This window comes from Aptenodytes forsteri, unplaced genomic scaffold (assembly GCF_000699145.1).
Source record: "Aptenodytes forsteri isolate BGI_AS27 unplaced genomic scaffold, ASM69914v1 Scaffold108, whole genome shotgun sequence".
Classification (NCBI taxonomy): Eukaryota; Metazoa; Chordata; class Aves; order Sphenisciformes; family Spheniscidae; genus Aptenodytes; species Aptenodytes forsteri.
Genome location: NW_008794448.1, coordinates 4,955,594 through 4,969,001, shown reverse-complemented (window position 1 = coordinate 4,969,001; position 13,408 = coordinate 4,955,594). Strand labels below are relative to the sequence as shown.

Sequence of the window (13,408 nt, the reverse complement as noted above, 5' to 3'; positions counted from 1 at the left end):
GCCAGCTCCCTCCTGGGGAGTGAGCGAGTGGCTGTGTGGTGCTCAGTTGCCGACTGACTGAGGTTAAACCACAACACTAGTGTTCCTGAACAATGTCTTGCATATCTTCATACTACATTACTGCAACTGATCAAGAGAATTACAGCTTCTGTTATTTTTGTAAAGGAACTTTAACAAAAAGAAGTCAAAAGTAGTATTTCACTGTTAGTCAGATAATTGTTAGGAAGCATGTAAATGTCAAGCATTTTTTCCTTTAATTTGCTTGATATAATCCTAAAGAATTAGGTAAGCTAAATATACGTCACTTGTTCTCAAATCTCATCAAGGCTCTTCAGTGTATGCACTACGTAGGGTTATCATTGCTGTCAATGTAGCTGCAGTATACAGACTTCAGCATTATGGTAGTAGCACATAACATCCTGAGCCAATTCATCCATTACAGTCAATGGTGTTACAGTAGGGATTATTTTGTTCCCCCATGGTTTATTGTTTAATTGCAGATACTGCTTTGTAATATAGTTTTATGCTGTAGAAAACCTGTCTAATTTATGCCACTTAACGGATGGTTTAAGCAGAGTGCTGTTTTGCCTCTTAGGAATCATTTCCCTGAGATAAAAGCAAATTAATGCATTTTACTTATATTCAAATAGCACAGAATTGTATATTAATCACATACCCATGGCATTCTATGTGAAATACACATCTACTGCTGGGATGCTAATTAAAACCAGTCTTACTTACACAGAAAATACTTTTTCTGAAATATATTTACAATCAGTGAAATATGTCTCTGAGCCCAGTTCTGTTAGGTACTGAGCAACATGGCAACAGGAGAAGATTGTTTTCATTACTTGACAGGATCAGTTGTGATGAGATTAAATATCCAGCAGACAGAACATGTATATTGTGAGTTTATCTTATTAATCAGTTTTGTCCATAGAATACAATGCTTTGTGAAAAACTAAAGCTTCACTTGTTGGCAGTAAATACTAAGAATAGCATCTTCAGTCAGAAGAAAACACTCTGAGATGAATGTTTGTTTTGCACTGAAAAAGTGTCTCTCATGAAGAACGAAACCACATGAGATCTTTTTAAAGCAAGCGTCACTCACCGAGTCTTTTTCCAATCTCTTCTGTAGCCTTGTTTGCCACTGGACAGCTTGCATGACAATGGCTTCCCACCTCCTCTCAAGGTTTACAATTATCAGCTGCATGGATTGGTGATCTGCATTTAGGTTGCAGGTCTCCTGGTCATCCAGGAGGTGCTGGCATAATCGCAGCACAGAGGCTACCCCACGACGTCTCTGTTTGATCTCACAGCATAGAGACTGCAGGACAGACAAACAACAGATGTCAGTGTGGAATACTTTGCAAATTAAAACATTAACTATTATCTGATATTTAATGGAGCCCAATTTCTGTCTTACAATAGTTTTTTCAGCTCTTCCATAAATTCCCATACTTAGTGTCAAAGCTTAATGTTTTATTTTCAGATAAACAGAGTCTTAATCGTAATAGCACAGAAGGAATAAAGCTACTTTCAGTCTCCTTCAAACAAATGCCATACATAGCTAACTGTCTCAATAATGTTGAAAGTTTTATGGTGTAGACTGGTTTATTCTTCCTTTTTCTTCGTTCAACTGGGACACATCTGAAATGAGTTACCCTGACAATAATCAGCTTCAGAAATTCTTCAGAAAAAAACGGGGGAAAAATTGTATTCATGCAATGAGAATATATATATATTTAGAAAAAACAATAGAAATTATGGGTCATAGGTACCCTGTCAGAGGAGAAACCTTAAAGAAGGAGAAAACAGTATAAAAGTTTATTCTTCCTTTTTCTTCGTTCAACTGGGACACATCTGAAATGAGTTACCCTGACAATAATCAGCTTCAGAAATTCTTCAGAAAAAAACGGGGGAAAAATTGTATTCATGCAATGAGAATATATATATATTTAGAAAAAACAATAGAAATTATGGGTCATAGGTACCCTGTCAGAGGAGAAACCTTAAAGAAGGAGAAAATTCAGTATAAAATTCTTTACGGATGTTTTTTGTTATCATAAAATATTTTCAGGGTAGTTCCATATTCAAGTAGACGTAGGAATACTATGATAACTGTACCCTTCTTAAAGATGAGTTATTCACTGCATTTATTTCATCATACCGATTCCAGTGCTACCAAGAATGCAGTCTGACGTGAACTGCATGATGGGAGACAATCGCTAAGCCCTAGTATTGCTGAATATTGATGGGAGCCAGGATATCTTGGTTCTACGCCAGAAAACTAAGTAACTACACCGAGAATCTCATTGAATAGCAGTATAAATAGTGCATCCTGCATGCCAAAACTAAAGAGAGAGCTACCACCCGGAAGCAGGTAATGGCATGGGGTGCTTTCGAGCATGGTTTTATCCACAACCACACTCTACCGTCATTCAAGTTCAAATCAGGATTTTATTAACTCATAATGTGTTTTAATAATAATATCTATGAAGCTGGGGTACACAAGGCACAAATGCATCTGTGGATGACTGCTTCAGCCCAGCTTCTGAGACCCTATACTTGTATAGTATTGCATGGTTCAAGTATGCAACTATTATCATAGGCCTGTGCTACTCCTGAATTTAACAGGACTGTGTTCCACACGTGGGAGCTTTCCAGACAATTTAAATTGTAACTTGCCAACATCTGTTTCCCTCTGTGGGATGCCACGGATGAAAGTGCATGACCCCATGAGAAAATCTGAACTATCACCTTTTTTGAAGACAGGGTATTTGCCTTTAAGCTTCCAGTTAATCATAATAAGCAAACAAAAAAAGCCACTGCATCTCTCAAAGCTGTTCACAAGCGTTAACTGATAAAAAATCAGGACCTGCCCTCCTGAATTTTATTAGCAAAACAATAACATTCTATAGAAAGTGAATTCAGGTTCCAGATTTTCATATCACTTTTTCCTTAAAAATTGGGATTTAAACTTAGAAATGTTGTACCTCAAAGGAGTATTTTGCTGCTGGAAGTATGTGCTTGATCAATAATACTAAGCTGAAAGTCTGAAGCAAAACATCGGTATACACATCTAAAAATATATACCTTTTCTTTGCCTATGGATAGTGTGCAAGCGATTTTTTTTATTCAAAGCCTTCAAGAGAAATGATGATTAAACCCACAAACATAGCTGAATTACTAATCTACTTTCACTGGCACAATTGGGCCGTTCTAACAGTTAACAGATTGCTTATTAATCAACAAGGGTAAACAAGACAATGCAATCTCATTTAAAGTGGAAGTTTTAATGCCTAAAAGTATTTGTGTTCAAAATGTTAATCCTGATAAGGCTTCATTAGAAGACGTCTTAAAATGATTAAGTACATTTCATTGTAAAGTACACTGAGCAGTATATCAGCAGGTGGACATTTCATACAGATGTTCCACTTATTGATATAATGCATTCTATAGCTATTTAAATTACCCTAACTCTGTAATAGCTAGAATTCTATTACTTCTATAATGAGAGAACCCTGTACCTTTAATACTTCTGAATTTTAAATAAGGTGAATGACAAATTCCCAAACCACTATTTATGGCAAAATATGACCAGGAATTTTATTATTCAATTTATACCAGAGCTGCATTTTCACTTATGTTTCCTGAACTTGCCCTTATTTATTTTCCTAGAGTTCATTACTAGTTGCCTACATAGTTCTTGATGTAACCACCATGTCTGGCACATTTCCTTTCTGATGTTGTTCATTAGCCTAACATCACATCAGAAAAACCCCAACCCAACCCAACCCAAAAAATCTATCTAAAGATAAAGTCAGAGTTCTTATTTTACATTGTATAACAGCTAAGCAATTCAGTTTTATGGAAGTGATGGTAAGTTATATACTGATGGCAGTCAAATCTGTGTAGATCTGCATTAACTTCATGGAAGTCAATACAGCTCGGAAGCTGGCCTCGTAACATTAACTTACCTTGATCTACCTGATTATGTCATCCCTTATAAATATTGTTCATTTTTGATACAATATCATATAATATGATGAGGTAAGGAGTATTTAATTCATAAGCCATTATATGGGAGTTTAAGTGAGGCCTTTACATTGTGTTATCTGCAAGCAGAGCTACAGCATCCAAGTAATTTCTAATTTACGTCAATTTTACACCAGCATAGTAACAGTAGCTTTACTGAAGCTATTTCTGATTTACATGGCTGTGACAGTACAATTAGGCCTATGGCACTTTTGTTTCAATTTTATTACATGATATTATGGTTAATATTAAGCAGGAGAAGAATGAAGTGCTTGTATCTAACAGCGTGTTGAAAGAGTTGGCTATAGCATCAATACTTTAAAAGCCAGAAAACTTAATCATGTAAAGACATCTTTAAACCCTATATAATAGCACTAACAATAATGAATCTACACAGTATTAGGGTCTGGTATACAATGTCCTAAAGGGACACAATAATTGCCTGTATCCTATGACATGACATCTCACAGCGTTGTATATCCATCCATGTTCTGCTATTGTTAAAATGGCATGCTTCTATAAAAACCTGACAATATGGCAATTGTACACACAAAGTACGCTTCCAGGACCATGGTTACTTTAATCATTTGCAAGGTACATTCTACATTGTGAATTAACAGCTATAATTCATGATTAATAAAAAAAAAGGAAAAGAAAGATGATGTGTACCTCTACTGAGGCTTGGGCCTGATGGTCTACAGCTGCTACAGTAAGCTACTGGGTACCTGACAGTTCAGAAAATTAGGAAATGATCTAACAGTAGACTGAGGAGCATCACTTAGGCTCGCTTAGTCTCCTGTGTGTGCAGAAGATTTGCTGAAGTATAGATTAAGAGATCATACACTTTCGATTGTGGCGCCGCACTGTATCATGTGTCCGTTGAGCTGCGGTAACTGTAAATACAATCCAAACCTTTGCAAATGTGGGAGAAACATTCACTTAAATCATTTGCAGCGAAACTCAAATTAATGTATTTGACTTTTTTGCTGCAGGCTAAGAGTATACACAGTAACTGCAGCTGCCGTGTATGAACTTGACTTTGTGTCTGAGTCCTTTGCTTTGCAACAGGTACCCTGATAACACTGAGGTGTTATTCATTACAATGTTATTATGAGTCATATTTTCCCATATTGAGGATTCCTGTCTGTGCTGTTAGAATCTTGGAAGATTTTTCTTCCCTCTGCCTACTCCTATTTTCAGTGCTTTGAAGTTATCGCCCGCATAGCTAAAAAAGGCTAGCTGAAACTACTTTCACAGCTTGTTAATACCATGCCTTAAATCATCTGGAAAAGCCCCTGCTGAGTCGAATGACATCAAACACTCTTTCCAAGCCATGGGCTAATGGCACTATCTATGGGGATGGAAGTAGCCATGATCTGAACAGAAGGTGCTCTGCATAGCTCTGTGACTCCTAAGAGAATGGCATATGACCAGAACCACGTGTGCAGCTTTAGGCAGTGCCAGAGAGTGTGGGAGGCATAGAAAGGTGGGAAGTTGAGGAATATTAGAGCCCCTCAGGCCTCAGTGCCCCTCCATCCCTCAGCCTTCCTGCAGTGTATCAGCGCCTGAGCTGTGCCGCACAGCCTGCTCTGCATGACGGAAGGACACGGATGGGAAGTCGGCTTTCTCACACGACTCGGTAGATGAGTTGGCCACTGAAGCACTGTTACATCAAGGTTCTTGAGCAGGTGTTTAATATTAATCGTTTAAAAGTACCAAGGTTCTCAGTGAATTCAGTGGGACGACTTGTGCTTAAAAATAGTTTAGAAGTCAGTTTAAGATTAGTTTCGTTCACTTAAATCCACATAATCCACACATAATCGCTACATAAAATGTTGAGATAGGATTTTTGTAGCACCATTTATTACGTATTGTTTGGGGAATTCATTTTTATGTGATCTGAAGTTCTTTCAACCGTTTCCATCTTTCTTGCTTTCCCTCTACAATTAGGAATAATAAAGGTCCATGTAGAGGTGCCCAGAGCTTTGAAAATAGTTAGAAGATGACAAATGGCAACTTACACAGATGGAGTTTCTTTGTGCTTTCAGGTTCAGAAGCAATGCCAACCTATATTGAGACAAATGCTATTTCTAGGCTTATGTGGTGTTTCTGTGTATGGGCAATACTGGGTGTTTTTAGGAAAATGAAAGAAGCTCGACTGCAGATAAATCTGGAATGACCAGATCCAAGAGGAAGTTTCTGTCTAACCTTGGTCTGTTAAAGGCTTACTCTTTCTCCTTGTTACAGGATGTGGGTATGCGAGGGAGGGAATGATACTCTTCCTATTACATCAGTTCTTGCCTGATGGAAGACGAAATGAAGATGGAACTGTTATTATTTAGTACAACAGCCATATGCAGAAATTAAGGCAAAATCTGAGAATGGAAGCTACCCTTCTGAGTACCACACCCAAACTGCAACTCTTAAAAAAATGTAAATTGCCTTTTTACATCTAATTTTCAGCTAGCGCAGCACTTCAGTTTTCAAAAGTACTAATGCAAAACTTTAAGAATCATGGCTAACATCACTAATACACCAATAAAGGGAAAACAGGAAACAAAATGGTCGCAAATGCTGTGTAAAATTTAGTTTTCAGTGTTTTCTGTGAAATGGCAATGCCAGTTGGAACTTCTCTTGTCTGGGGTGATGCATCCCTGTATTTCAAATTCCATCTTTACAGGACACATGGTGAAAATAAGAATTTCTTTTTCTGAATGAAAAAGAACCCAATAATTCCCCCCAAAATATTAGTAAGAAAGTAATTCCTCAAAATAAAAAAGCTAAATGACAAAGATAGGAAATGAATGATGACTTGTCATCTTTTAGAAAAATACTGCCAAACCTGTGTGCTTTTGCTGATTTCAAGGTTAAAAGAAAATGTCACCTAATATGGGAACTCTACTCAGTTGCATACTGTGGGACTTAATCTATACTGAAGCTAAATATTCTATAAGTATGGAGTGAAGTGCAAAAAACAGCAATTGAAAAATGACATGATTAAATGGCACAACATGCAATCATTTGCTCTCAATTATATCAATGTATCTTCTTCATTTCAAGGAGTCAGGCAGAAATATTGTTTTTTAAATGCCTCTATTAAATTGGGCACCAATAATAAAATAGATGAGAGTCCTAATAAGCTCATTTACGTAACATACATCACACACCACAAAACTATTCTCTCCAAACGGGTTTGCTCATAGATTTGTCTCCTGGTTGTCACCAGTCTTGGCTATATTAAAAGATTTTAAAGGCACAAGGCTTGCAGACCATTCAGTGGAAAACCTTTCTACTTAACCCTTGAGAGATCTTTAATGCTAATTATGGAAAAAATATTGATATAATATCTTTGCTGTCACATTTTATTACGATGACAGTCACAACAGAATCTGGGACTGACATTTTAGAAATATCATCTAATTGCAAGTCAGAAATACAGAATGACAGTTTAAAATAGAATATGACTTCTTTCAAAACAGCAAACTGGTTCTCCTTATTTAAAAGCCCTACTGTTAATAGCATTACAACCACTAAATTGCTACGCTGATCATATCTCTCTGTAACCAACTGCTTAGCAAAGTGTTACGATATCTCTCTTACAAGTCTGAGCACAGTTCACTATATTCCTTGTGAACTGTGCATGTTTCTATACATGTTAAAAATGGCAATGAACTAATAGGAAAAAATACTTCATTTTTGCACTGGCTTCAAGAATCTACATAGGCGCTTACATTCTACATATAAGCAAGTGCTTATATTCATTCATTTCATTAGCATTAAAAAATTACATGGGAATTTGTGTTTATTTGCAATCAATAATGCAAATAAATTTATTAATTAGGTAAATATATTTATTTTAAATAAAATATGCATTTTTAAATAGCATTCTAAAAGTACCCATGTTCTTTCCCATTTTTTTCTAGAAGTACAATATATGCATTAAAAACAGTAACAATCCAGAATAGATGCTTCTGGGCTCATTCCATAAAAGCTCCTATTATATCTGCACGACATTCTTTAATTTCTTTGTTCTATTCCTATGCTCATTTAAGTACTTCAAAATATTTTTTTGTAAGAATATAGTTCAATGGTCTGATATTTAGCTAATATTCCCATGTAACTAGTAATATGTAATATACTTATCTTCATAAATTAAAAACACTATTAAAATTCCAGACATATAAAACAATATGAAGATTAAGTTACTATAAAAGAAACTGTAATAGCTTACAGATTGCTTGTATCATTACTAAAGTGCTGGTATCTATTACAGTGTCTCCCTGGAATAAAGAATGCACTTTTGGCAATAATCTGTTAAAAAAGTGCCCATTATTGTTAAGACGCTCCTATCTTAGCTCTAAACTAGTGTGCGATTACAGGAAGGTAACTTTTAAAAATAAAAGAAAAACAGTGTTGTAAATGCATCTTCCCTACTGAAATACAACGTAGATTTTCCAAGCCTGATTTCTCTTGTGTTTCGTACAGGGGATTAATTAGATTCATTTTCACAATGAAATATTTTAGAGCTATTTACTACACACTGCAAAGTTTGGGTTAACTTTGTTCCAGGGGATAAGCCAAGTCATTCAGACAGAGGAGCCAGACGCGATGGCAGGAGGATCCATTTTTCTAATCTGGCACTGTTTGTGTTTATAAATGCCTTCAGTTCATGCCCTCTTTTCATTCAATTTGAGAAGTTCTCTTTCCAGAGAAACAGATCCAACAGAGAAATATTGAAAGAAGTGGCACAATTTGCTAGGGTTTCTTTTTTGCCCCCCCCAGATGCTAAAATAAAAGTAGGGAAAGCATCAGACAGGTAGGATAAGTATCAGTGCTATGTTTTGTTTTTGTAATGAATCCTGAACCATGCTACCCAAAAATTCATTTGCCTGTAGCAGACATTACAAACCTGAAATTTGTGCTAGATCACCACACTGGGCAGAGTTTCAAATGAATTTGGGTGGAAATTCAAGAGATTAAATGACTTAAGGTACAGGTGGAAATTTTACAAAATCAAGTGAGGCATAAGTTAGGCTCAACTTTACTTCCAGTTGTTGGAATTCACTTAGAATTACAGCTTAAAAGAAATCAAGATGTTTGTCAACATACATCACACCTTAGATGCCAAGAAACCCCCTCCAATTGGCTAAAAACTATTAGGTATCAGAATTTCAGCCATCTTTAATGAACAGTTAAAACTGTTAAAACTTTGTATCCTGCCTCAGAGCTATATAAGAGGCTTTAAAGGAAAAACTTATTTGCATGGATGTACATCAATACCTGTAACCCTCTGGCTGAGGTTCAGATGTTAATATTGTACGTAGTACCTTTCTTAATGTAGTTCCCCCACAGATGGTAGACATGCATTTTTGCTGTCCCTGTGCAATGGGCCTGGTATATTCCGAAATGTAGTGAGAATTTACCCTATTCTGAATTACAGGAAAAAAACATCCTGCAGTGCATTGTTATTACCTTTTTATGGCAAAGCAGCAAACATAAAATAAATTAGACTAATCTTTTGGAGACTTCAGGACAGGCAGGGTGATAGGAAAGGGAAAATAAACACATCTAATGAGTAAGGGAAAAAAGATTTCCTTTGGCTTTTTTCTTGTGTCAGTGAAGCAAATTTAGCCTGGATTCAAAAATGTACAGCTTGAGCTGCTCCGGGGTAAACAGAGGAGAATATATTATGGTGCTTTCATGTGTGTCTGTATATGCACAAGGACAGCAAGCAGGCTTTTCTAGAAATGGTGTTCCTCATCTTATTTCGAAAAAGCAACGATATATCCTCAGAATGGATATATCATTAAAACATAAAAACATTATTTTCATTCTTTTGCCATATCTTAGTGATAAATATACACACAGACACGCATTTTTTGGTTTCACCTCAAGACAAAACTAAAAGTCCCCAACAAGAGAAGTTACTTGCAGCAGAACCAACCAGAGCCAGGCAGCACTGCGATGAGATAGGTTCGCTCGTATCTGAAGTAGGCTAGCCTACCTAAGTATCTTGCTTGTATAAATAAGTTCTAGGCAAGTGTTTGCATAAATACGTTAAATTTTAAATTAACATTAACTTGCCTCTTGTACAAGTTAGACAGACATGGCTTTGACATGCGGAGTTCAGCCCCAGGGCTATGAGAAGGCTAGAATTTGAGGTGAGGACAGAAGCAGGTGATGTGGTCAAGATGAACTGTGAATGGCAGTCAAAAAGCTAAGGGTTGTCGAAAGCCAAAAGTCTGGATGACGTGACTGTGTATGATGGTCTTAGAGGCTCAGCGTTACTCATATTATTGCACCTTCAGCTGCCATTCTTCCATCGCCTGGACAACAGGATTGGGGTAAGAGGACTAGATAGGATGAAAGCAAAGAGGGCATGAAACAGGCTTTCTTTCCTTCACTAAAGCTTAGACGAGAGAACATAACGAGATTCCTCTTATTGTGCCCAAAACATGAAAATAAGCGTCATTGTGATAAAGGGAAAGGTTGTGCACTACAAATGACGTTACATCATCAGCCATTGGCGAAATGCACAGAAAATCCACCAGATTAGAGGCCAGGCCTTCCGTTTTATTCTGTGGTGAGGAAATGCAGCACTTTCCTAACAGACCAGTAAGAGAATCATCCTGCAAAGGACAGCAATCCACATACATCTTTTTTTTTTTCCATTGACTTTATGCAGCAAGCATAATCTAAGCCACTCTGCTGTCTCTAGTAATATGTTGCCAGTCTGCAAATCCCATTCCTGACTGACGTCTCATACTTGTGATACATAATATATCTGATAAGGATTGCAATAACACTTCAGAATGTATACTGAAGGCCTGTTCTTTTTACATTCATATTCTTACTCATACTGAATTACACTTTACCCTGCAAATAATTCTACTAAAATCGATGGGTTTCCTGGCAGTATGAAATTATATTTAGTGTGAGTAAAGGTACTAATACATCTATAATACTATTCCCTATTGGGACTATGATCTATTAACTTACATGCAAAGATGAAACTTGGGAAACCTGTCCAGTACTGAATCCAAAATTAGGCAACGGTCTACTAGGTCAATGATCCACCAATTAAAGAAGAACCTTGTTAGTAGGATTTAATGGCTCCAGAGAACACTATTCAATCAATAATCCACTAATATTGGAGAGATTTGCACCTGAAAATGCAATGCTATGGCTCCAAAGGGGCAGTTATAGACAATCAAATAAATCGTATAATCACATGCAGTAGTACAAAGTGGACCTTAGTGGAGAGAGTACAGTGAATTTTTGTTCTCTCTCTTATATTTCCAGTCCACACTGTAGTTGTTTTTCTATATGTTATCACTAACAAAGGAAATAAAGCTTAGAGGCCAACCAAAGTACCACCCCTCACTGTAAATTAGTGCAAGACAATCTTGGCTTATTTTTAGGGGAAATATTTCTTTCTTTTTTTCTTTTGTCATCTTTTGCCGCCTTCTCATTTTCCTTTTCCTTTTCCAGGTTGGTAGTAACAGAAGAGAAAGATTCTGGTTTTGCAGTAAATAGATCTTCAAGGCAATAGCAGGACAATAAGCAGTCACATTTTCAGGGAGTCATTTGGGTGGGTCAAAAGAAGAAAATCAATTATATCTTCAATGATAATGACAATAATAAATGATGGAGCTGAGAATGTTCTCTCAAAAGACACCAAGTCAGATATTTTCACTTCTACACATCTGATTCTTCAAAAAGCCATGACTGAGAGGGGACATATAGCCCAAAATCTGCAGATGTCATTGATGCGGAAGGAAGCCATTTGTCACTATGAAATTGCAAGTTTTACTTTGCAAAGGCCAGTCTGGGACAGCTTTCTCTGTAAGCCAGGGTGTCTTCCGTGTTAGTCAGCTTGAGTCAGACCTCAAGTCTTACAAGCCTAATCATGACATGAGAATTAAATGCAAACCATCCCAGTACAGTAAGAAAGACAGGGACAAGAGCCCCATTGCCTCCTTCTCATGAGCTCCAGTTAACAAGAAGGCACTGGTTCAAATAAGCACCCTATTGCACATTCAGGAGGGCTGAGAAAGAAATTTGGGCTCAACTTTTCTGGAAAAGAAATAAGCCTGTAGTTAGTGTGGGAGAACCTCACAGGTATTAGCAGTAAATCTTTCTGAGCTGGGATTGCAGTTGCCTCAACATCTTCAAGTCCCTCAAGTCTTAAAGACATTCCTGATGATTCCTTGGGTGGGATTCATCTGAGCTAATGGAAAACTTGAAGCCTGAGCTAGTCATTTAGAAGCAGGTTTTCTGAGGTACAGTACATCTTCTCCGTAGCCAGATGCCTAAAACAGGACAGATTAATTGCAGCCCAAAAGTGCTTCTCCCCTCCCCAGTTACTATAAAAGAAGCTCAGACAAGATCTCTGCACTGTAGGTATCTAAAGCTAGCCTGTTTAAACATACCTCTACCATATGACTATGCAGGGTAATCATCTTGGTATACCAGAAATAAGGGAACAGTTCATAAAATAGAGCTAGGAAGGAAGCAAAATATGAATTAATAGCCTAAAAATAGCCACTAGGCTATTCTCTCCTCCACCAAAAGATTCAGTGTATTGCTGTATCTGAGCTCTGCTGAACTCAGGGTTCCCCCTGTTACTACAGTAACCTCCATCCCACACCCCAATCTTAGTCCAGAAGCCCATTGCCACTGCTGAATTAGAACTGCATGCAGATACTTTATGATATCTGTGTGGAACCCTGCAGCACGTCAGATCTAACCATCCCTGGTGGCAAGATCTTCTGTGCCCCTTTCTTTCCCCAAGCAAAGGGAGCACTTGTGGGGCAAAACGGTGTTACTACAGTAACCTCCATCCCACACCCCAATCTTAGTCCAGAAGCCCATTGCCACTGCTGAATTAGAACTGCATGCAGATACTTTATGATATCTGTGTGGAACCCTGCAGCACGTCAGATCTAACCATCCCTGGTGGCAAGATCTTCTGTGCCCCTTTCTTTCCCCAAGCAAAGGGAGCACTTGTGGGGCAAAACGGTTTTAGACAACCAGATAGTGTTTATGATTAATTTTGAGTTTGAGTAATTGCTGTATCTGAGCTCTGCTGAACTCAGGGTTCCCCCTGTTACTACAGTAACCTCCATCCCACACCCCAATCTTAGTCCAGAAGCCCATTGCCACTGCTGAATTAGAACTGCATGCAGATACTTTATGATATCTGTGTGGAACCCTGCAGCACGTCAGATCTAACCATCCCTGGTGGCAAGATCTTCTGTGCCCCTTTCTTTCCCCAAGCAAAGGGAGCACTTGTGGGGCAAAACGGTTTTAGACAACCAGATAGTGTTTATGATTTTGAGATTTTGAGTAATTAAAAACTAAGTAACGA

The 13,408-nt window shown here is 37.6% G+C and overlaps 1 protein-coding gene across 1 annotated transcript in view; it reads right to left on the bottom strand.

The window, feature by feature from the left end:
- AKAP6 (A-kinase anchoring protein 6) overlaps nucleotides 1-13,408 on the bottom strand; it is a 236,437-nt gene that overhangs the window by 31,814 nt on the left and 191,215 nt on the right. Inside the window, 1 exon segment of the mRNA XM_009290373.1 lies at nucleotides 1,112-1,327. Coding sequence (XP_009288648.1) covers nucleotides 1,112-1,327 — 216 coding nt within the window.